At 40.5% G+C, this 25,321-nt stretch overlaps 1 protein-coding gene across 11 annotated transcripts in view; it reads left to right on the forward strand.

The window, feature by feature from the left end:
• ANKRD44 (ankyrin repeat domain 44) overlaps window positions 1–25,321 on the forward strand; it is a 618,040-nt gene that overhangs the window by 343,100 nt on the left and 249,619 nt on the right. For 6 of the 11 annotated variants that reach the window (XM_069225840.1, XM_069225844.1, XM_069225842.1 and 3 more), the window contains 3 exons: window positions 1,577–1,717; window positions 9,845–9,925; window positions 23,938–24,049. In XM_069225840.1, coding sequence (XP_069081941.1) covers window positions 1,577–1,717; window positions 9,845–9,925; window positions 23,938–24,049 — 334 coding nt within the window. Of the gene's footprint in view, window positions 1–1,576; window positions 1,718–9,841; window positions 9,926–23,937; window positions 24,050–25,321 lie in introns of all 11 variants that reach the window. The other 5 variants (XM_069225839.1, XM_069225843.1, XM_069225834.1 and 2 more) reach the window with 1 other exon arrangement.

The raw sequence follows: 25,321 nt of genomic DNA on the forward strand, positions 1-25,321 counted from the left end.
CTAATAAAGTCTATATAAATAAAGAAATAAAATGTAAATTGGAAAATTCAGAACTTGCTGTAAATTTGAAATTGGAGGCTAAAAATTGAGTTTTTATCCTGAAATTGGTTTGTGGGAGCAGTGCAAGTGCATCAAACAGAGTATACTATTTAGAATGAGTGGTCTCAATTGAATTTAGAAAAGCTCCAACCTTCCTATTGAAATTAAAATTTTGTTTTTTTTAATGTTTGTTTGTTAACTGAATTATTTAATAATGTGTTTGATGAATGCTTGTGTCTGTATTTTTGTGTATTGTTTTGTGATTCAAATCATCACAGTTGCTTTCGCCAGGGTCCCTAACTTCCAATAATGACTCAGTGTAGGTACTCTGATTCCAACAATGAATTAGTGGGGATTCAAGGATTCCAGTAATGACTAGGTAGGGGTCCGCAGGAGTCAAAATGTTAAGAGCCACTGATCTACAGGCATGCAAGGCAGGATGTGTGGCAGCATTATATGTAAAACTTAAAAATCAATGATTGGGCACCAAACATGCATTTACTAAAAATGAAAAGCTGGTACTTCAAGACCAAAAAGTTTTTTTTTCAAGAAAAGTATTACTTTTTTATTTGAAAAATGTATTTTCCTTTTTTTACAAAATGAAACACATTTCATAACAAAATGTGTGAATGTTCTTTAAACGGAATCCTGTGTAGTTAGTGTAACTTGTCAGTTGTCTGAACTGCTATGTCTCCATAACATAGACTGTAGCTAAAAAAATGCCCCGTTTTGCAACCGTATTATCAAAAGTGTGTTGGGGTGGGTGAACTCTAAATGAACGGGGAGAGTCGCATTTGTGTGGCACTACTTAAAATAACGTCTTGAGTGATTGGTCCAGACGTATATCATTAACAAATGTATTTGCAAATAGTGATGTAAAGTATCTTATTTGCCTCCGTTTTTAGGTCGAGCATGGCAGCGCGCAAGCGCTGCTTTTTCGACCTGTTGGTATGTATCTGGGCTTTTAACCACGCCCACTTCACGCCTATCACTATCACTCATTTACAGGCTTGCCCTTCAAAATCCTCTGGCGACATTGCTAAATGGTTTACGTTTGTCCCTCCTTGGGGAGATTTTTTTTACCGCCTTGGCCATCGCCCCTTTTATTTGGCTAATTGCACTTTTTACCAATACGTTTGACTGCGAGCAAACTTCTTTTTCCTTTTGTCTCTCTTCACGCTGATGCTCATGGCGGCCGTAGCGCTGTGAATCGGCTCGCTCATGTGAAACTGTTTTACTTTTCATTTTCAATGTATGTGGCAAGAAAAGTCTGGTTAGGAGTTCACAACGCTAGTAGCTCTAACTCGAGCAAATGCGAGACCCTTGCATTGCAAATGCTTGTTGTTATTTTGTTGGGAAGTCCACACAAACCCATCTGCAGTAAGTCAGGCTTGTTTACTCCGCGCTGTCAATTGGTGCAGTTCAAGTCCAGCACATACTCAGTCTGCGCCGCCGGCTCTGGCAAAGGGTTGTTCAGTTACTCCTATTTGTCGGCTGCCTGCTGACTCAAAAAAATAACCGGTTTGTTGTTTTGCAGGACGCCTTTACACTATGCTGCTGCCAATTGCCACTTCCACTGCATCGAGGCGCTGGTGAAGACTGGGGCCAACATTAACGAGGCCGATGACTGGGGACGCACCGCACTGCACTACGCGGCAGCCTCCGATATGGATAAAAAGTAAAATGAATGTTTCTGAATTATTGCCTGTAATAGGGGGAGTTGGACCGAAATTCTATTTATTACCGCCTGAGCACATTTTAGTATGCACAGAGATTGTGATTTTGTATGTATTAGGTGTTTTTTTTCTCGTGCAGGAGACGTCTGGGACATTCAGGGCAGGACGAGAAACCTAAATCGCCATGACACAAATCTTCCGGCCAGGCTCACATTGGCTGTCAGTCCTGCTTCCCAGTGGTGTAATGAGACTGAAAGCACCACCTGCCCCCACAAAACATGGAGGACCCCCACCCCTCCGGACTCATTCAGGCCAGGTGCTCTGCCGAGAGGGGGCCCTCCCTCCCCCCTGCCGTGGATGCTGCGCGAGCCTTTGTTACGCCCCTGCTGCCTCCTCTGAAACCTGCCCACTAGCGTGCAGTCTGTCTCCAGGATAACGCCAGAGTGAAAGAATAGGCAGTCTGGCCTTGTGGACCACTGTCCCCAGTGTGCCTTTAGTTTTAAACTTCGTTAGGTCAAACATCTGCACGTCACCTACCTGTGCTGCTGCCATCAGTGACTTCAGTCTCTGTACTCTAAGCACACCAGAAACCCTGAGATCGACAACATTTTCTAATCAGTTTGTTTTTATGACAATACATGTATTATCAGATGAACTCTAAACCCACGAGTTGGTTGAGTCTTTGGAACCAGGTGAATTCATTTTTGTTTTTTAACCAGTTACATACATCTCTGATCTTTGCAGGACCAATTCTAATTTCTGAAAGATGTCTTTCCATTTAGACGTTGCTCTTCCCAAACCGATTTTACAGTCCTCCAATTCTGTAGGTAATTGAAACACATGCATTGTCCCCGATTCTTTCTTGTAGTTGCCTAATGTAATTCATTTAATGACACGGCACAATGACATTTGTCACACCTTCTTCACCACGTTCAAGCGATGGGCATCGGTCATAGGTGGAGAGATGATTCAAAAGGTGTACATCACTGGAGGGTTGCATTGCTGCAATACACATTATTTTACATGATAGATATAACATTTGTTAGCGCATCTGACCTTAATAAGTAAACTCACAAGGGGATGCGAATAGGTCAATTAACCTTTTGACTCATAATTAAGATGTTTCCACCATAGCTCTTGTACACGCAGATCAATAATCAATCAGTAACAACAATAATCAATGATAATTAATAGCATTAATAATCAATAGAGTCAGTAATCGTCACACACCATAACCTTTCAGGCACGAATACCCATACCTTTAGTAAAAGTTAGAATATTTATTTCCCTATATCAACAATGCTAATGTCACTTAAGTTCATCTCAAAATCAAATGGTAAACATACAGAAACAACACTGGCTGTCCAAATCTGCAAAAGAAACGCAATCTAGCGAAAGCTTGAACTACTACACATTCTGTTGTTACAGTGCAAATCAATAACAAGAACAATTGCGCAAATAATATCACATACATTTAGGTTCAGCAGAGAAATTCATCTAACGTTATTCCCTATTGGCAGATTTTCATTAGTGAGGATCCTTATCTAACATCAGATTAGCATCAGCATGTTGGGCTTCATGCAAAACAATTTAGTAACACAAATTTGGAAAACATCTAACTATGGCTCTATTAAAACAGTGCGGTTGGTAGCTAGAAAGAAAAAGCAAATAAGCATAACAAACACATGGGTACAATAATACCACTCCTCAATTGGATTGGCAAGCTAAGATAGTCTTCGTCATCAGGACATCAGTTGGGTCCTCAAGGCATCAGGATTCAGCATAAAAGTTCAGAAACGCGAAGTCTTTAAGCAATTTGAAAGAATAGAGGTAAACCCTCAAGAAGAATAGAGAGAATGGCTTCTGCACAACGACAAACGCGCAAAGGTGTGTTATCTTCTTTTCAGTGCAATCCTGTTAAGTTCAGTTCCCAAAAACTGTTTCTCAAGTCCGTATTGGTCAAGGGATTGCATGTTCACACTTTGTCCAATAAAGCTAAAACTTCAAATCTATGAATTCTAACGCTACTCCGTTCACATGTCGCTGATTGTTTTCTCCTGCAGTGCCCTCATCATTCAGCTCATCAGGTAACAATATTGTTGCAGCTCATACTCCAGTCAGTGTCTCCATTGTTCTCCTCCTGAGAAAGGCAGTCTTACACACATTACACTCATAGTGTTACATTTAGCAAGAACAGCATCTTTTAGCAGTTGGTTCTCATGAGAAAGACTTTTCGCTACAAGCACATTTAAACAATACAATGGAAAATCACAATTTAACTCTCTAGGACAGCCATTTATTAAATGTTAAGAAATACAGCTTGTCATGAGGCCGGGCAACTAGGCCAAGACCTCCTCTAAGTTAAAGCCTACAATTAATAAAACAAATACATAATGCATAACCCTTAATATGGCATATTACTACATTAGTCAAACATATACTGAACATTTCATATTAATAAACTATTAATAAGTACACTTCGTGAACATTGGTGACCACCCATCGTGATCACATTTTCAAACGTGTGCATTATTTTTCTATGTTATTACATTTTCTATGCAAATCCATTACTCAGAATACATGAACACTCATTAATAATTTTTAGTAAAACACCTGTGCTAGCACATTAAACTAATAAACAATGTGAGGTATTTGGAAATGGGATCATTTCTGGTTTGCGGGAGCTCTGCCATAAAAATAATGACTCCCGCTTCTCCAATCCAGAACTAGCCCGCCCCCTTTAGAAGTGAGGCTTCCGGTAAGTTTCCAGTGGCAGGTGGATGACCTGCTCTAGTTAGATGAGGTCTCCACCACTGATTCATCTGCCAGAGCCCATCATGCAAGGATGGCAGTTCTGCGCATAACAATTAAGCATGCAGTGGCATAGCTACTATGTCTGTGTGCTAACACATGCACCACAAGCTTGGGAAATAAAAAATTAGCGCAGGCATAGGAGATGCAGAAGCCAGGTCGAACAGGCACAAGGCACAAATGGACGATGTTCACTTGTGCACGTTTGTATTTGCATGTGTTAGCATAATTAAATCTTACTACACTATGAGACCACAACATTGAAAACCGGTACTGCTGCAAAGTCTCCTATGCCACTGAAACACCATTACATAAACCCGGGTGATACCACATTACTGCACTAGTGGATGGTCCCCATGAGGATGAGTCTGTGTTACTTCACGGCATCCACAAGTAGATGCTGGTATGTATACGGCCCCTGACTCAGAAAACACCATACTTTGTAGGCCCATCACATAGAGAACACCTTCTGCAGAGGCCCCAGAGCACAAGGATTTCCATAAGGCAAAAGTCCTTTATCACTGAGACTACATCGCCAAACAGTGCCCCGGACACTGAGACTACAATATACTATCACTAGTATCACAGCCTACTGCACAGGACCTTGACATAGAGTCTGTCCCACTGCAAATGAACCCTGACACTGGAACTGGCCTCCTCCGTAGTCATTGAGGCTACAATACGTAATAAAAGGAAACATGATATGAATCCATACTACAATTTGAACTTGTGACCAGCCAATCGCACATGGATTTCAGAAATAAGTGTGCAATACACAGTTGGTCTTGCCAGCTAATGAAAGCAGCAGCTGTAAAGCTTCCCAGAAGCACCACATTTCTATTTACTCTCCTCCCCCACCATTGTTTAACCCAGCTACAAAATAATTAGTCAGCTATTTAACCTAGTCTCTTGTTAAGTTTTGTTTGTGAGCTAACCACAGGGCGGCTGGCACAGGCTTCGATCTGGAACCAGGCCCAATCCCAGTGCCTGCTCCACACAGGTCATGCACGTTGAGCCTTGTGCACTGGTGCTGGCCCAGGGCCTCACCACCGCCCATGCTTTGCACTCAGTACTACCAGCCCATGACCAAAGGCAATGTGCAATAGGCACAGTGGTGCAGGGCATGGCTATTGCCAGAGGCTGCTGTGCACAGCTAAAAGCCATATGTTGTGGAGCAAGCGACCGTTGTGCACGACAAGCTTGATGGGGCGCAAGCCTGTGCCCGCTCTGCATAGCTGAAAGTGGGTGCGCGATATGAGTGCTGTATGCCATATATCAGATCAATATTGTTAAGGATAAGTTATGGTTACCTCTATTCTAAAGACATTAGCATATGTTTATAATCACCTCAGAAATTCACAGAAAAATCACCACAGTTAGAGTAAAGATCTGATTCTAGACTAAACCAAGCCCCCTGCAAAAAAATCTACTTAAGGTACCCTGATGTTCTGTGCACACCAAAACCTATGCTCCACCATGCACTGCTCGTGACCTCACACATGATCTCACTAATGTCATCTCACATTACATCAACAATGACAACACTTTGCTGACATCTCAAAGGACACAACTGACAACATCGCTGATGCAATCACACAGTAGACATATCTGACTGGAAAGTTACATATCACAATGCTGTACTTTTAATTTCGAAAATAGTGGAAGACATATCACCACAGTCTGAAACATAGCTTAGTATCCTGATATAACTATTTCGACTTTTAGGTTTTCCTTCTGCCCTGAAGGGATTCTCATTGCCCTGACTATTGGATGATTCGTTTCTCAAGTCTGTTATGTTGAATTTGGAACCTTTTATGTAGCTTCTGCTGCTTATACATAATTTCTTAAATTTTTCATAGTGAAAGCAATAAAGACAGAAGTAAAGTGTCGGCGAGTAAATAGGTCACTTACTTCACTTTAAATAAGCCTCTACGTATTGTCATTTTATTTTGTTAAAAAGGCATCACCCCATCTTCCTGCCAAAGGGTCTTTTTAAGAGCACCTTTAATCTGAAATGGGCCAGTGCCTTACAAGCACAATATTGGATCCCCCGTAGTACACTGGTAGCTACTGGATCAGAAGACTGGCATAAATGAAGTGATGCTATTGTAATTCTCAGATGATTTTGTTTATTTTATACTAGTAAATATGATCTATATATTCTATGTCATACGTACATAATAGAAACATTGTCAGTCACCTGATGAATTGTAAATATATAGTTCGATTCATTCTTTTAGACCGCTTATGTGCGATATTTACATATTTTTTTAGCATAAAGCAAGCTTTAAAAACTTCTACTACCTCTGCACATTCTGTTAATGGAGTCGCATCACTATGCAAATGACCGGTGTCTTTTATGATCTGCATTGCCTCTTTTTACGGACATGCCTGGCACAAAGGAGCAACAAGCAGATGAACTTAGATGAAACTTGGCATTCCTAGGGTAGAGATCGCCAGGTTCCCATTGGATGATAGGACAATTCTATAAAAGGTATTCTTCAGTCCTTCTCAGGGCAGACTCTCAGTTGACGATGAACCATAACAGTCCAGTTTTCAGAGGTTTCCTTAAGTGCTAGTGGTAGATTTCTGTTCTCAGGTGGATTCCAGAACATTTGTAGCTAACATCCTCACGACCTGCTTCTCTGTTACTTTGTTTTTGAATCCTTATTGGTGGATCACATTGTAAGGGGCTAATTGAAGAGCCGTGGCCAGGGTTTAGGTGGCTTCCACTTTCTGTGAGTTGTGGTCTACAAACCAGTACCTTGTACACTGTGGATACAGTCATAAGTGGGATTCTGGAATCCACGAGGATGGAGTGAAATGTTTACATCCATGGTTTGACATGCTGTTTTTGGCCGGTTCAGACACATGCTAACCACCTCGTTTTGAATTCTTAAGTATGGTGATAGATTTCTTGTCTATCCAGGATGTAAACAGCATTGCGACAGTTCAGGCACACCCTCATTAGGGCATTGATCAGTTTCACTACATATTGGTATGAAGGAGAAGGCAAATTGATAACCTTTACAAAAGCTTTGATCTGAAGAGCAAATGTATTACCTCTGTCGAAGCTGACAAGATAAATGTGGTGATTGCACCAACCAGCACGCAACAAACCTTACAATAAAACAAACAATCCCAAAAAAATCCAACATAATGTTAAATATTAATTAATTTTTTTAATAATACAAGAGTTGGCAACTGCATTCTTTTGCTGCCTCTGGAAACAGATTTCTAAATGCTTTTACTAGCCAATGGCAGGACTGTTCCAGACACAATGGTACTGGTCAAGCATGGATTCTCCTACTTTAAATGGCCACCCTATAACCTACTAGAAAGCATGCTGACAAAGTACCAGAGACTTGTGTTTTTCAGAAATAGAGTGAAATGAAATTGTAAAGTTGCATGGTGTTAAACAGAAGTGTTACTTTTGAACTTTTGTATTTCGCATGATCATCCTCGCTAATTCCCGGTTCTGACATGAACTTCAGGTTCATGTTACTGTGCTAAATGTTACAACGATCACTACCACCGAAGATACAAATAGGCAGATGAAAGTAGGTGGGCACTGGTGGGTATTTGTATTCCTTGTGTTGGTTGCTTGTCTCCCTAAACGTTGTCTGGTTTACATTTCTGTGAGGTCCCGCCTCTGCTGCGGCTGTTGTTGCTGCGCCCCATGCTCTACCTTCATCTTTTGAAGGGATCGCTTCCAGTGAGTCCTTGAAGAATTCAGTGTTCATTAAACTAACAGCACTAGAGTATAATGACAGCTTACATAATTAATTAAATTGAGGAATTACATGGGCTACCAAAAAGTGTGGATGATTGAAACTGATCACAAAATGGACAAATGTCCATTGCTGTGCCAGAAGTCCTCATGATTTATTCTCCCCGAATTGAACTTTGTTGAAAATGTTGTGTAACACGTAAAATAAGGTCGAACTTTTTCTTGACTCTTTGCCCATCCAGTTAAAATATAGCTCCACTGAGTGGGAAACACTGCATCTCTGGACTATAAGTATGAAGAAGTAAGCAAGCCAGAGCTCAGACTTCTGCAGATGTTGTTCTGCTCCCTCAGACTTCAGCATGCTGTCAGCCTGTAGTCGCCTGCCCCAATGGGGGGAGATCTGAGATACAAAGATCCTGCTCACTTTGTCGCTCTGGACGCACTCACTCTTTCTGAGTTTAACATAAGAGTTTTAAGATCCCATTAACTTCCAATCAAAGTATGAGGGATTAAGAAAAATCGCTTTAAGAATGCTACGACTCAGAACGGCACTGTTATTCCTGAAAATACTTTGCTTCCTGTTGCCTCTCTCACCTTCGCTTGTTTCTTGTTCCTTCTCTTCTTTTTCATCCCACCCCCTTCTCTTTCACCCTATTGTGTTTCCATTGCTTCATGTTTCTTCTTCTTTTTTCCTATCTATTCTCTATTTTATTTTCTCGTTATTTTTCTTTCCTTCCCATTGTTTTCTCTTTTGCGCCTATCCTTACTTATTTGTACAGCAACCCGACCCTCATCCAGTGAGGAAAATTGCCAAAAGTAGCTCTGTGCGGGGCCCAATTACAATATTTGAGTTAACACAGGAATGAGCTTTAAGAGGATTCCTCTCGCAGTGAAATACAGGTGTTCCCTCATTCATTTAAATAAACTTTTAAAAGTAGTTTGGTCACTTATTACAGTAAATCATTAGGCAGCTAAGACGTTACATTCTTGTAGTCTTTGTATGAGTGCGCGCGCAGCATAACCTTTATTATTGAGTGAGGGTGAATGGTGTTTGTAGCTGGCCAGTAGCTTACTAGTTTAGATTTTGTACTCTATTGTATGGCTGGTCATCTTGATCCTTGGTAATCATTGGGCCACACATCCTTTTGTCTGTATTTTAAGCCCAGTGATCTCTGTTTTGTTAACATACCAAATGAAATCAATGCGCCAAGAAACTCCTCTGTTTCAGTGATGTGAGGTAGAAAATAAATTCACCATAAAACCTAAAATCTTTATTTCCTGTTTTATAAATATTTAATTCTGAAGTGGTTTGTTTTCTGTTTTTCTGCATTTGCTTGTTGAATCAATTGTTAAGTACACAGTGGTTATTATTCCTGTTTTATGCTATGATAGATAACCACTGGAATGAAAATTTAAAATGTTCCACTTAGACAGACTAAGTGCTCAAAGATAGGTATCCCCACAATGCACTTTCGACTTGGATACTTATTATGGTGACATTTTAACCCTTAAAAAAGCAAACATCATTATAAACTTTGGTCAAACTAATTGAAATAAATCACCGTTTTCTGTCCCTTCTACCAAGAAGAAAGAATATTATATGCAACGCTCATGAAAATGCAGAAGAACTTGAAAGAGCCAATGAGCTGAAAGAAAAGGAGGCAGCATCGTAAGTTTTGACTTGTCAATACATTTCTAATATGTTTGAAGTGAATTTGTACCTCCCTTTTATTCAGCCTTGTACCTACTTCCTTAAAACATGTGGCCTGAAGCGCACCTGGACAGACTCGACACACAAGCACAGGGAATCTGATAGGGTGATTGCGAGAGGTATGACTGACTTAGACTTCCAGGTTTCTTCTGCTCCTTCAATGGGTCAAGTATGCTGTTTATATGAGAACTTCCAATGGTCTTAATCCATTCTCTTAGTAGTTCATAGGCGTTGTCCTATTCAACTTAATGCATGTAGTAGGTCCAACAGAGTAAGATACCCATTATCCAGGAGTGCAAGTCACAGTATGTAGAGCCTGTAGGTCAGTCTAATTTGGGTTCTTCTGTTCTATGAACATCATGTTCCCCTGGATTTAGAAGAAATAAATGCCACTCCCAGTAGTTCCAGGAGGGTCCTCTAAATACTTGACTATTGAATTGGTCTCTGAGTACATTAAAAAGGGGGGAGGGTCTTGAAGTTCTCAGTTCTTGCCGCATGCCAATAGCAGGGCAATATGCAGGTCCAAGCTGAGAAAGGCCAGATTATGAAGCACATGCCTAGTCAATGGTCCTCGCACTAAGAACCCCGGTCACATCCACCCCCTTCTGGACCTTTCTGACTGTAGTGTTTTCCACCGCTTCACAGCTCCCTCCCAAATATACCTGCTGTTCCCTATAAAAGCCACCCTGCTAAATCCTTTACTGAGCTATCTGAGCCCTCTGAATGCCCATGAAGCTTCCATACTGGTAGGTCCTTGGCCGAGTGTGAAGGGTATCAAAGTTTTGAATGTCAGTGATGTCTCTTGGAAACCCAGTGGAGCAAAAGTGATCTACTGGATCAACATGAAAATGCCGAAAGGAAAGGTAAATAACAGGTGTTATGTAGCTTGTTGGCCATCAGATGAAGAGTTCCTTGCTCCACACATGCTCTCACCAGCCTACATGTAAACTTTACATGACCTTTAAACCCCCTACAGACCAGGGCTCTATATATCTGCATGCACAACATAGCCAATTGCGGTATAATTTCAAAAGGATAATAATAAACCAACTATTGCAATTTCAATCAGAAAAGATTATCACACCTATGAATAAATCAAAACTCTTAATATTTAAAAAGGAGAATAATTTAATGCAGATATTTATAGCAGTGGTCCTTAGCGCTCTAATGGTCAGAGATAGAATGAGTAAAGAGTATGCTCCTGGCTGGTGGGCTGAGGTGTTGATCAGTCGACTGACATATATCACTTACAAAGAGAATGACACTGAATTAAAGGGATTCATTCAGGGGTGTTGTGGTTGGCCAGACCTAGGATTTGTTTGTTTATTTATACATTAATACATTGTCACCAATTTCGTATTTCAAAATAGTTACCACCACTCTCACCTCACCTTTTAAAACCCTTCATACAAATTAAATTTCTGGCAGCATTCATTGTGGTTTAGTCGGTTGGAGAACAAGCAGGTGGCACTTACGTGTAAGGATGGTCTGTCCAAATGAGATGGCTTCAGTTCTTTTGTGCTGCTTGCCTTGTTGTCGTTGCTGTGGAAAATAATTTCATGTTCTTTCAAACGAAATAGAGGTGAAGATTCTGCTGATGGTTGCTGGGAAGGTAATGTCCTTTCTCTGGTACTGAACTCCAACCTCACTTATGTTGCTACTGAGAAATGTGGTCAAAACAGGGCCAGCACTCCAAGGTCCCCCATCAAGTAGAGGTGAACTCTGATTAGAAAGAATGAAGGACCTAACGTTATACCTCACGGGGAGTGAGATGACTACCTCCTAGTAGGAAGGGCTTGTTTCATCCTCCGACTTGTGGTTTTCAGAGGGAGAACCGGGAACAGCACAGTGTGAGACATTTTCTGGTAAAATATGAATCACTTGGGTTTGAAGTCTCACCTTCAGGCAACCCCTGTGAAATCTCCCCTCCACGCTCCAAGGAAGATTAGTTGAATACTGATGAATGGTCACTTACAAAATGGTTTTCCTTTGTGTATTACTGCTTTCCTCCTGTCAAACCTTATTTGGCTTGCTGCTGCCCCACCAACCAACATGGATATGGACCAGTGTCCTAATCTGGTACGAATAGAACCATTAAGCGAACTTTGGTCTGTCATAGTGTTGTCCATATTGCACTGTCTGACAATGTGTCTAGCACTGGGCTTAAGGGTGGGACGCTGCTCGGGTGGGGGTCGACAAGAGTTGTTCCAAACTTTTTTTCAGTTTAGGTAATGAAAGAGCCAAAATAGATTCCTAGTGTCAAACTTTTTGAGGGTGGGGTGCGATTAAGAGGGGTCTTTGGTCCAAACCTAGTAAAGAACCCCATTTAAAAATTAAGAAAAATAAAAACAAAAGCGCCTCTGTGGAGCTTCAGAGGAGAGACTTGCTGCTTTTGCTGGTTATGTTGTGGTTGTTCGTATGCACACCTGTCCCTACAGGTGTAGACGTTAAAAGCAGATAGTTGACTGTCCAAAGATTTTGTATGTACCCTTTGTCTTTTGCATCAGGAGTGACTTTTTCTGCAATAAAAATGTATGACTTGTTCAGATTGAAATGCTGATATGTGAAGGCCACATGCACACATCCTTGCTTTCTTTGACGTGTAAACCATGGCAAAAAATAAAGATGAACATTTCTTTAAAAAAAATCGAGAGAAACAATTGTCAAAAAGCACTCAAGCCTGACATTCGAAATAATATATTTTCATATGCCAAATCGCAATTATTTGTCAGAGAATAACCCTTTTTTTAGATGACACAAAAATGACAGATCACCCTCAGGATTTGCGTAATTCGATAAATTCCCAGCACCAGGGCTTAAAGGAGTGTGTGAGCCACGCACGTCTCTGAAGAAAAAGCAGTTTGATAATATCCACAGGAATAATCTGTTGACAGGCAGAAGAAGTCAAGGGAGAGGCCCGGAAGAATACAGCAAGTAATGTTCAAATGTACGGGGCAAGCTGAGGGCTGAAAGTCGCCTTCAGAGACCCGAAGGGTTCTGGAAGCACACTGCGTGTAAAGCATGGCGCAGAGGGGATAGAGTCAGAAAGGCTAAGAATCAACTTTGAAAACCCAGTAAGAAAGTAACACTTTTGTGCAAGTTGGATACGGTGGCTCAAAAATCAGGAACCGAGGGCAGAGACCAACAGATCCAATGTACAGAGACCAACGGACCTGATTTATTCATGAATAAATATCAATAAAAGGGGTAAATAAGAAGAAGGTTGTAGTCACACTTGAACCCCTTTGTAATGTTGACGTAGGAGTGGGCAAGCCCACTCCTCCCCATTAAGCCAGGGGTTTACCCCACCCCAGTGAGCGCGTCCATGGCGACGACGGGGCATCTATACTAGAGGCGGACCAAACTAGCGGGAAGTTAGTTATGGTCCGAGGGGACTAATAAGAAGAATAGTTATACAGTACCAAAGGTGTCCGCATGTTTGTTGCGCACGCGACCCTACACCCTTGTGCAAAGTTGCTTAACCCCTAAAGCCAAGTTAAATGTTGATAGGACAGGAAACAATAGGGTAGTGTTTTATGTGGACAGCCACTTGGTGCAATTTTCAGGAGTGAGAAGGGAGGTGGATTTGCTGTGGAAAAAGATTTTATTTCATGGACTTTGTTTTGGGAAAATAGCGTCTCCTTCTAATGGAAGCAAAACCCTCATTCTGTGGCATCACTTTCAAACCCAGATTGTTTCAGCGCTAGACCACCATGGATGCAGGGGAAAACAAAAGATGATACATGGGTGCATCATTGGAATATGAAATGGATTGCTAGTCTGTACCCATCTCCTAGAACTGTTTGATCAAGCATTGCATATTTACTACTGGAGAACAGGAAATACTGAATTGTCTCCAATACAGCAGGGTTGTCAGGGGCACTTGTTAGCTGCCTTAGGCCATGCAAGATTCTGTAATTAGACCTGCTTCGCCTGTTCCAGATTGTGCTACCTCTGTGCTTCAGGGTGGTACCACTTAAATCATTATGGCTTCAGCGACATGTTTAATGCATTGCATTGCGGCTGACCATTTCCCCCTTTAAACCTCGAGTCTAGCAGATCAGATGAAGCAATGAGAACTTTGTGGAGCTGGTGGCAAGTGACAACAGCTAACCCTTTTAAGCACAGTGGCAATTGGGTGATGCTTTCTGCACACCGACTTCATTCTGTATTTGTGCAACGTATCCTATACGTGGTTTACATGTCCATTTCAAAGTGCATCAAATTAAACATTATTGTCATACGCGATGGCATAAAATCACCATTGTGTATTTTCATGCACATATGAATGTGTTATTTTTTATGGTAAAATGGCTCTTTTTTTTAGAAAACGAAACTAAAAAGATAAAACCATGTTTTTAGGTTGAGACAGTAATCGTCATGACCACTGTGCATTTAAAACTGATAGGTGATTGGCATTTAATTCCAGATACGTTTGGACTTGTGTGGTGCGCGTCTGTCGCACATATTTATTTTATTTTAATGGAGTTGGATATAAGGATTATCCAGTAAATTGAAACGTGGGCTTAAACAAGCAGTAGTAGTTTATATAAATATTTAAAAAGTTGTGGAAACAATGTGCGAAAAATTCATTGGATTTAAAGAGCTGCCACAGCTAATTTTGCCTCTTTAGGGGGGAAATGGCTCAGGCCGTCCTGCGGAATGATCAGACAGCTGTTCTGGTGAAATAATTAGCCATCCGAACACATGCCGCCCGCTGCCATGTCGGGCTGGGCTAAAATAGCACCGCGCATGTCATCATGTTTCGTCATCTCAAGAGGGCCCTCCTTTCATCTCTACCACTCTGCAGACATTTCAGAAAGGCAGCCAGCAGCTGCTCTGATTCGATGACCGCAGCACTTCTTCAAATACTGAAGGGGAGGGGGAGAGCACACTACAGAAGGGCAGTGCACGCTTTAAATTCTCTTTTCAGGGGTGCACATTCTTTATTTAGAATTTCCGGTTTGTTCTTGTGATGCAGGGCACTTACATTTTTGGATAATGTTTTTTGGACGTTGCATTAAGGTGGCTCTACTTGAAGGTTGGGGATCTGTATCGGTATCATGCTTTGAGACCAACCGATGCAGAAGCCAGTGGGGGACCCTACCCTACAAGCTGGATGAGTCCTTGCCAGGCTGATATTAACTGGGGGGGATAATACCAAGGGACGATTGGCCCCAAGTCCTGTCAGTGCCTTTTCCCAAAAGTGCAGATTACTAACTTGGCCTTCCCGAGGAAACAAGGAAAATAAAGCACACAAAGATGTAGCATAAAAGAGAGTCTCTAGTACCACCAGGAAATACTTTTGAACCAGTAATGTCTTGGTGGTTACTTGGGTGAGTGGCAGCAGTCAATCAAGAAAGTCCCTAAGCTGATCACAACTAAGATGCCTTTAACTCTCCCCAAGCTGGAAAAGACTCGGTGCAGTACACCACTGCAGAGCACCGAACAAGGCCACGCCATGGGCCACAGGCACAAACTCAGCAGAAAGCACATTTCCACACCGCTAGGCTGAATGATTGAATAGACCTTCCCCTCACATATCGCATAACTTTCAATTGTTTCCCCAAATAATGCCTGAATCTTGAATGTGTGCATAGGGCTGGATTTATTTTAGGAGCTGGACTACCACAGCAGTGGCAAGGGCATAATCCAGCCACAGCTGGCCATTGGCCCTGGGTGCACGGAAGTAGATCTATTCATTGTTGAATGACCTCGATATATGCAACGTTTTTCAAATACGGAGGTTCTTAACCTTGTGGCTGTAGACCTGTATGCACAAGTGGCAGTGGTCTTGTGGCTGGGGCACGTTGGTCCCCTCCCAGTGCTCACTGTATGCATGACAACTGTGCTCGAACTGCATCATATATTTCAGAGGGCCTGCACACTAGCTAGCATCATGTAAGCTTATGAGACATTAGCGAGTAATTTGTTTTGCTGTTTGCCTGTGTTCGGCCCCAGTAATTAATTCTTAACACCGCCACTCATTTATGACTGCTCACCATGTCTGCCTATTTTGAGCTGAAAACATAAATGTTTAGACTTTCGGTATACCTTAAAAAAACAAGCATTGGCATAGCCAATCTGTCTCTGTAATGGGGGTGCTTAATTAGGTCTATGCAAGAAGCACTTTATTATTGACCCTTCTTGAGTTTGTACAGGTTGAGTTTGTAAGTTTGTAAAAAAATGTTTCCTGCATAAGCGCTGCAGATTGGTGTCACTTCATTTATGAAAAGCACCTTTATATTCCAACAAATATCTTTAAATATTGATTACTATAACACCTACTTTGAAGTAAATGGCTTCAAAGCCCAGGACTGAAGCATGGTGGCTTTGGTGAAGTATAGTCAACAGGCAAATGTAAACAAATAGAACCCAGATCCTCTCGACGGAGGAGGCAGACTTCATGGTACCGTGACCAAAGCACTCGGGACAGCGCTCATTAGGAGCGTATTGCATGTCGAGCATGTCTTATTGAAAACCACAAGTGACTGACGGTACTGAGAGTTATACGCATGTTGCCCAAAGGATGCTAATACAAAGACACGATGGTAAACCAGTTGTACATTACTTCTGTTTGTCTAACTGTGCTAACAGTGCACTGTCAGTTCAATTATGATGGATCAAATTATTGACGAAATGTCACAAAGTCGATACTCAGGATAGCTGTCTCGTAAGAGAGACTCAGCTGTATTCTGGCAGATGTTTGAGCTCAAAAACATACTCTGGGAGCAGCTTCCTCACCCAGCTATGCAAGGTTGTAAGAAAAAATAATGTAAACAACACAAATCCCCCCTAACCTAAGGTATGTTTAGAGAGGTTGGTGGAAACAGCTGAAAAAGAGAAACTGAATGTTGGACATAGTTATACAAAATATTTGAAAGAATGTAAAATAAACAAACTAGGAAACAAGTTTGTATGCCAGAACTTATGATCCAGTTTGTGCTTTGCAAGAGGAATGAAGCGAGGTTGGGATTTCGTTTTAGTCTTGATAAGTTTGGTTTCTTTTCTGAAATTCCCTGTTGTTACTGAAGAGGAAGGTGTGCCAACACTACAGTGAAGAATACTCCCCAAGGATCCCACCCAGAAGGGAGCTGATGAGGCACAGCGTCTCAAAGCAGAGCACCACCAGGCAGCAGCTGCCAGGATGAGCTGTAGCAAGCCGAGCAACAGCAGTGTCCTCGTGGGCAGCAGCCCTGCAGAGGTGCGCTGCTGGGACGAATAGAGGGGGCAGTGCTGGGAGGCTTCATGTCACGGCTGGCACAGGAGAAGGAAGCTGTGGCTGTAGCCCTTGTGGGTGCAGCTGTGGGGCAAACAAGAGCCAGGCAGCAGCACAGAATTTAAAACATTAGCTTGGTGCTAATTAAAACAACAGCACTCCTAATGTGTGGCTGGACTAGTCAACCATTAAAAAAAAAAATTAAGTAGCCCTGAAACAGTGGTTAAAAAATGGCTGCTGCGTAGGTTTAAAGTACTTAGCCGGTGCTGTCTGGGAGGGCTAAACACTGGAAGAGGCATGACATATGAATGCCGTTGACAAATGGGGAGAAGGAAAAATGGACCAGCGATTGTGCCAGCAAATGGGAAGTCTGTGGGCAAGCTATAAACCCACAAAGTAGATACAGCATGTCTCGGTTCGAGACAACGCATGTGCCCTGCCTAAAGCTGAGACCTAAAAACGATAATACTGGGGCATTCCAGGCCATTCTTACCTGTTTGAGTGGCGTGGTATGGTCCAAATTGCCACATTTGTAGGAGTGTGATGGTTAGTGTCCACATTTGGTAGCACTGGTAGAGACAGTGGATGGTGAAAGCCACAGCAGCAACCTGAGAAATATTTGGGATTTTGTATGTTTAGAGAGTTATTATTTTATATTTTGCTTACATTAACTGTTAACAGTCATTCTAGGTTGGTCCTCTCCCTCTTTCCTCAACACATGATGATCTCCAGGTGCAGAAGCATTTAGGAACTGGGCTCCATAGACCTATTCTATTCCGATTTTAGGTCTTCCATACTATTGACCAGAAATGCTATCAACCCTCTTGAAATATATGCCACTCTCTTTTTACAAATATCTGTCACAAATCTGGTTTTCCCCCATAAAAAAGAACTCTGATACATAGTATACTGATCGACTGTAACTCTGAAGATCAAGGAGCGCATGCACTGGCTATGACAAGACTAAAACATTTTTCAACGTGGATCTTTAAAATATTAAATAACAGCACGTTATTATTACGTCATTATAAAGTGTAAGGTGCTCGCCTCCGACATTCAGCTGATACACATGACTTTGCTATTTATGATGTATAAAGACATTTTCTCTCAAACTTTTGTTGGACACCATCTTGTATCAGACTCTTTGAAACGGAATCTTTCTATTGCTCTTGTTATATGAATTTGTAAAAGAGATAAAAAAGGAAAATGGGAAAAAAGGGAAATGCACTCATCAATGCCACTTTTCTAACAAGTCTTTCTGAGCCATAAGACACAATTAATATTTAAATTCTTCCTTCTTCATGCATTTGTGAAGATCGGCTAGTCTAAGCATAATGATGTAATGTTCATGGCAAATTGTACTTTGTTGCTTAAGTATAAGAAAGTGCCACTGGATGTTAAGCCATAATAAATAAGTGACCATCCAATCAACCAAAAATTTGACTTTTTACATTAAATGATTCCGAAGCATCGACTCTTTGCTAGTGTCAGGTTAATTTTGTTTAATATTTTTATTTTGTTTAAATTAATTTGAAACAAAAGTGAAGTCCAACTCACCTCGTAATTAATACTTTTAATATATTACAAAAATAAATACAATGTGTGTTATGAATTATCTTTACGGGAAACCCCTTCATTATCTATTAAACCTTTATTATAAAAACATCAAAAAATACAGTGGGTTTAATGTGCTAAACATGTAATGTTAGCACTTTAGAGTGAGCCACAATGTACACAGCCATCAGGAGCAGCCTCAAAGGAATATGGTTATAAAATAGTTTCTTAAGCAGTTCAAGGCAAGTGTTCAAGTGAAAGCGGCATACTGACTGTCCACGCTGGAAAATCTCAAATTAATTAGGTGTTTTTTTCTCCATCTATTTTACTTTTTGAACCACAGACGATGTATCTGCCTTTTCTCCAGTGCCCTCCTGTCGTATTCCTATTAAGCAATGTGTTTCTCCTACCAGCTGGTCATCAGGATGTCTTCACCTAAGTTGGCCCTTCCTATGTTTCATCCTGTTGCCAGCACCATTTTACCTCCAGAGCAATATATATCCTTGATATTTGTGTCTGCAGAACTGAGCAACATCAACCTGGATACTTGCTTCACGCATTAGATATGACGACTGTGATGCCAGCTATAAACTGAGGATGTCTTTGTGATGGCAATGGCTCAGTTTTTGATCCCACTGTTCTTATAAATGTAGGCAGCTGTTAAACTAAACTAAACTAAACAGGTACATTATCTGCTAAGTGCTGGCCCATTTTGGTACTTGGGCTTAACTTTACTGCTTCTAAAAACTGAACCAGCCCTTATGCCCTCTGACCTAAAGTAATCATGGCTATTCGTACACCTGTATGCAAACCATGCAGCTTCTAGAAGGCCTACCCTTTCCATTTGACATACACTGCCAGGCTACACAACCTCTTAAACTTTGGAATGACTTGGTCTAGTTCACAAACCTGGTGAGTTGGTGATGCCGGATGAGCAATCACTGGCTGCCTATCTCTGACCATGCCTTGCGTTTTACTTATAATCCAATCTGAATGCACAATCCAGGCAATCTGCCAGGTCTGGTTCATGGCCGTTTAGCACGTTGATTTAGTTTATACCATCTCTGGCATCCTAGCTCAGTGGAACACTACTCCTCCTGACACCATGGTTCATCTTATTCCAGGTAGCCCTCGTCTCTCTGCCCCCTCGGTTCGCAACTTGGCCCCAGCTTCCTCTAAAACCCCAGAATCACCAACCACCCCTTCTGAAATCTGTGGTTCATCCTCCTTTTGGACCCAAGTACTGACATCTGCTATTCGTTCTGGAGTCCGGTGTCTTGTGCTTTCTTTTTAACAGCTCATACCTCTCCCTCCTATTATTCTGCAAAAGGAAACAAGCACTTGGTTGTTACATCCAGAGTCCCACCATCAATACTTGTCAGTTGTCAGTACTGATGTTTCCTTTTTTTGCAGCAGTCGTTTCATGATATAAGGATCAAAGTGTTAACATTTCATACATATTTGTGCAGAACGTGTGAATATTTTATTTTGTTTTTCTTTATCTATAGACTTTTTAAAAACATATTTTATTGAGGTTTTGCATCACAAATACATCAGAGATCTCTGTAAGTTTATACCCCACTTCTTTATCTATGGATGTTTGTTTAAATCATTTTGTAAATCTAATGTGGAAGATATTAAATGCATTAATTTTTCCCACAAATATTCTATTATGTATGCATTTGTAAATAATTTTCTTTTGCAACTGCTTTTTGTTCATTGTGAATATAAGTGGACGGGAGGCAGGTGGAAGCATGTGTACAGTTAAGGAGGAGTCCCAGGGCGTTAAAGCAGCCCTTTTTCCTTAATTCACATTCCTTTTTAGCACATCTAGTCTTACATTTGTACAAGAATAGGTAAAGGTCAGTTCTGTTCAATGTGTTATTTACCTCGACTTAGCCGTCATAAATTAGAAATATGTGTGTGCAATGCCATTTACATACAGAACATATAAAATTTTTTCTTAGAAAGCACCTATAGAAAGTTTATTATTTGTGCAAAAGGTCGTACGGCACAAGGGAATGTGCTGATAAGAAGGCATTCAAAATGGTTAGATAGTTCAGTGGAATTGTAGAGGGCTATGTCCTTCCTGAAAGTCACAGCTTCAAATCCTGGCGAGTCCACTCAACCTTTCATCCTTTTGAGATCAAATGAGTACCACTGAATTGGATGACAATAAATACTTGTTAGTAACATCTGCTATTATGAACTGACTAGTGGTAGGTAGTGTTCTTCAGGTGTATCAATTTAAATTCTTGTTGTTAACAATATGTAAGCACACCCATTCACAAAACATGGCAATTGCAAAAAATGCAAGTGCAATAAACTCCAGTGGAAAATATCAATTTAACTTACAGGGAGTCAGTTTAGGAAATGTAGCTCTTACTCCCTAAACCCATAAACCAATATTCAGAATTAAATATTTATTTAATTGCAATATATGAAAATATATAAAAAATCGTTTTTAAAGATTTATTTAAGAACATCTCACCTAAAGTAAAATGTTTGTATTTGCTTATTATGCATTAGAAATATATATGTATATATATATATATATACATATATATATATCTATACGTATATATATCTATATTGAAATATATAATTACAAGGATGGTCTCCTTCGTCACCAGCACCCTCAGAAGAGTGCGCCACTCAAACAATTGATCAAGTAGTTTTACATATATATATATATATATATATATATATATATATATATATATATATATATATAAATAACTTTGTTTATTTTTTTATAAAAAACGGTTACTTTTATTTTTTGTATAGTAAAAAATGGTAATTAAATATTTTTATTATGTAACTTCTTTAATATTAACTTAAATGTATATTTTTTTAAAAGTTGAAATAAATAAATTTAATTTAACATTGTTAGCTATGGGGCTCTATATTAAGTCCCTGCCTCCCTTATTTTATGGGCGAGTGTTGCAAAAGCAGTGGTTGGCCATGTGTGGTGCTGGACGTACTCCACATCTGAGCTACTACTGTTTTGGGTCCTTTTTGCCTGTACTAACTACACTTGTAAATTTGTCATTACCCTCCCTTTCAGGGGGTGGAGACATGTAAGTCTACACTGTAGTAAATTTACATTCGAACATGGTGAACAGCCAAAAGTGGTACATTTTCTACAAAGTGTAAGAGTAAATGTACACATTAAGATTTACTCATTTTTAAATTTACCTTTCTGAATAAGCCCCTTAGAGGGAAAATATTTGTTAGTAAAAATGTGCAACCATACTCAGCTGTAAAAGTTAACATTTTCAAAAATGTGTAAATTCTACAGGAGTCCTAGCCAATGCTATGAAAGTATCTCTGAGCTGCAGGTTGGTTAACCTGTAATCATAATCTCTCAAGTAGTTTGAAACATTGGCTTCTTGGTGGAGAGGGTATAAATAACCCCTGGAAAGCTACACCGCTTATATTGTTGGTGCCAGTGGGAGTAGGGGGTAGTGATTACAAGGTGTGTTCTGTCGCTGTAGCCAGGGACGAGGCACCTAACACAACCACTTCACAGCAACTTTCATCTGCTCTGTTGTTAGCTCTCATGCACTGAAGAGTAGCCCTGAAGGTCTCAAGTGGCAGCTCCAGACTACTCAGTGGGTATAGCTGTAGTTGGGAGGTTTTTATCCACTTCGGGGAGGAGCATAACAAGTGTCCTCCTCCATTCAAGACTTCTGGCACAGAATCTGGCAGCACCGTCTTGTCCTGTCATGCATGTGTGCCCTCCCCAGAAGTGTAAATGGCTTGCATATCAGAACTGCGGCTGCTGGCTGGTCCTGGGACCAAGTCCACAACCCTGTAAACCATCTCAGTTTAATAAATTGGCCACTCACCTCTTGGAATAAAATAGTGCAATGTACATTGAATGGAACATGTGACGCTTTGCCATAGCTGTGGTTAGGTTTTCATGCCCTGACAAGATGCACGGTCCCCTTACCAACTTCCTCCTGTCAGCCAGTATGAAACCATTGTCACTAAATAGATGAAGAATTTGCTGACGTGTTGACCTCTTGTTAAGCCTGGTTAGAAACAGCTTTAGCCGGGCTAATATGATCAGTTCGGAGAGAGGGATATCAGCTATTGGTTAACATCGATCATCCCTTAATCTGTTTAGCCATTCTCTTAATAACTGACTCATACATTCATCCTTCCATGCAGTCACACAGTTACTTAATCTATTCACGTATTTGCCGACCCGTTCTTCCATCTAGCACTCATCACTCACAGACCCATTCATTGAGCTGCACTTCGGCTTGTTTTGACATTCACCTCTCTCTCTCGCTCTGTCTCTCTCACACACATACCACACACATACCACACACATACCACACACACAACACACACACAACACACACACACACACACACACCCATGAAGAAGCACATTCACCAATAAAAGTCTGAATTGCTGGATTTGTCAATGTTTTTTTTATAATGTCACAGATTCGTGAATCAGTGAAAAACATGGATCTGTGCATTAAAATGCCCCCAGTTTTTCATTCATATAAAATATATATTTTTTTTTACATAAAACAAACATTTAATCATTTAGGGCCTAATTTAGATATTGGCGGATGGGTTACTCTGTCACAACAGCGATGAAATCTAAATTCCATAGGGAATAATGGGATCTGGATTTCAGCTGACGGGATATCTGTCAACTTTGTGACAGAGTAACTCATCCGCCAATATCCAAATCAAGTTTCTTTTATTGAAAAGCAATCTTTTCTTTTACTCGAAATATATTAATTATAGAACTACATATTTAAAAAAAAAGCGGGAGTAGTCAATTGTTGACCGGGAACTTTCTGCTGCTACTCTGGATGTCCCCAGAGGTCAGCTATCACCATTACAATGATGCTAACTCTCACACTCTCTAAGTTGCCCAGTATTCGGGATTCCATTGCCAAGTGAACTGCCAATACCATATGAATGTTTGCAAATGACTCCTTTAATCTTCAGTCCCAGCTTTATTTGCTCCTTGTCTCTTGCTTCTCGCTGCCCTATTATCAGACATGGCTCATCTTTGGCCATGTTAAGTTTTATATTTAGGGTTGGTTACAGAGAGGCTTGTATTTGTTAATGCTTTCCCTTTTTTCATATTGCTGTTTTGTATGTTAACGAGTATTTTATGCAAATAGTTGCGTTATATTCCAGTAATGCTGAGTATTCATTGTTAGGTGTCTGGAGTTCCTGCTTGAAAATGATGCGGATCCATCTATTCGGGACAAGGAGGGCTACAATACTGTGCACTATGCTGCTGCCTTTGGCCACAGGCACTGTTTGGAACTGGTGAGTTAAACCTGCAAGTAAATGCATCTCACGAGTATCATAAGCCAATGTTATTAATAGATCACAAAGTTTCATGAGTTTCTAAGGATCGCCTTTCAGTAAATCCCTAATGGGATTTTCCCTGAAAGATTGTGTTTTCCTGTCTGAATTGGCTCCCTTTATCTGCCACAAATAGTACATTTAATATTAAAAGGGGGTAGCAGCATAGCACATTCTGTAAAGACATCTTGGCATTTCACCAAGAAGCTGGTTCAGTTTCATTTCATTTTCATTAGTTTAGGCTTTACCCTGCTTTTTAATAGCAAAATAAGCGGCGGATGAAAGTGGGTAAGATGTACAGAAACGAGTTGTCTTAATCACTTACATATATTGCATATTTTTTTCTTTTGGTAATAACACACCATTCTCACAAACTGTGGTTGTCGACTCGTTTTATTCCACAAATTGCTAGTTTGTTCTAAATGAAGATGATGAAAATGACTTCACATCCTTATAAAAAATAAGTCCTACGGATCCAAGGGCTTAGAAAGAATACAATGATGGATGTGCATAAGCATTGATTAACATGTGAGTGAACTTGGATCAGCCACACTTGTACTGATATTTTTTATATTTATATCTCTGAGACCTAACTTTGGAAATATTTCGAAGGCGTTGTCATTGCTCATGAACTGTATTTGTAAATAAAAATCAACAATATAGAGCACACGTTTGTAACATACCACAGACGTATGTCTTTGTAAGTTGGAGTGATGTAGGTACAAAAAATGAGAGCCTTTTCAGGTTGTTAGCTAAAATGCTGCTAAAATATCCAACACGTGAAATTGTTTTTCCCAGTATTTTTCAATTTAAAATTGATTTGTTGAAGTGAAGGATTTATTTCTGAACAGTATCTGGCACATTTAGGATCCCAATTTAGAATACATCACATCGAATATGCCTACCAGGTCTACCTCCCCTCATCAACACTTTAACACTTAGGATTTTCCACTTGAATATGTTGAATATATCTTGTTGTTTTTAATAAAGAGATGGATGGGGCTGTGGGAACTCACAGGGAACTCTGTCAACCTGGACTCTGCATGTCCCCATGCCAAAGAAAATAAACAAATATTCTGGTGTGTTTAGATCATCTGGTTGCCATGCAATACCTGTGTCTAAGGAGGTTTACCGGGTTGTGGCTGTGAAAAAAAATTGATGTAGTCCTTTGGGCCAGGTGAGAGTGTCCCTGATTTCCTGGCTGTTATGCTCTTCAGACATGTTTTAGGACTT

Source organism: Pleurodeles waltl, chromosome 3_1 (genome assembly GCF_031143425.1).
Source record: "Pleurodeles waltl isolate 20211129_DDA chromosome 3_1, aPleWal1.hap1.20221129, whole genome shotgun sequence".
NCBI lineage: Eukaryota > Metazoa > Chordata > Amphibia > Caudata > Salamandridae > Pleurodeles > Pleurodeles waltl.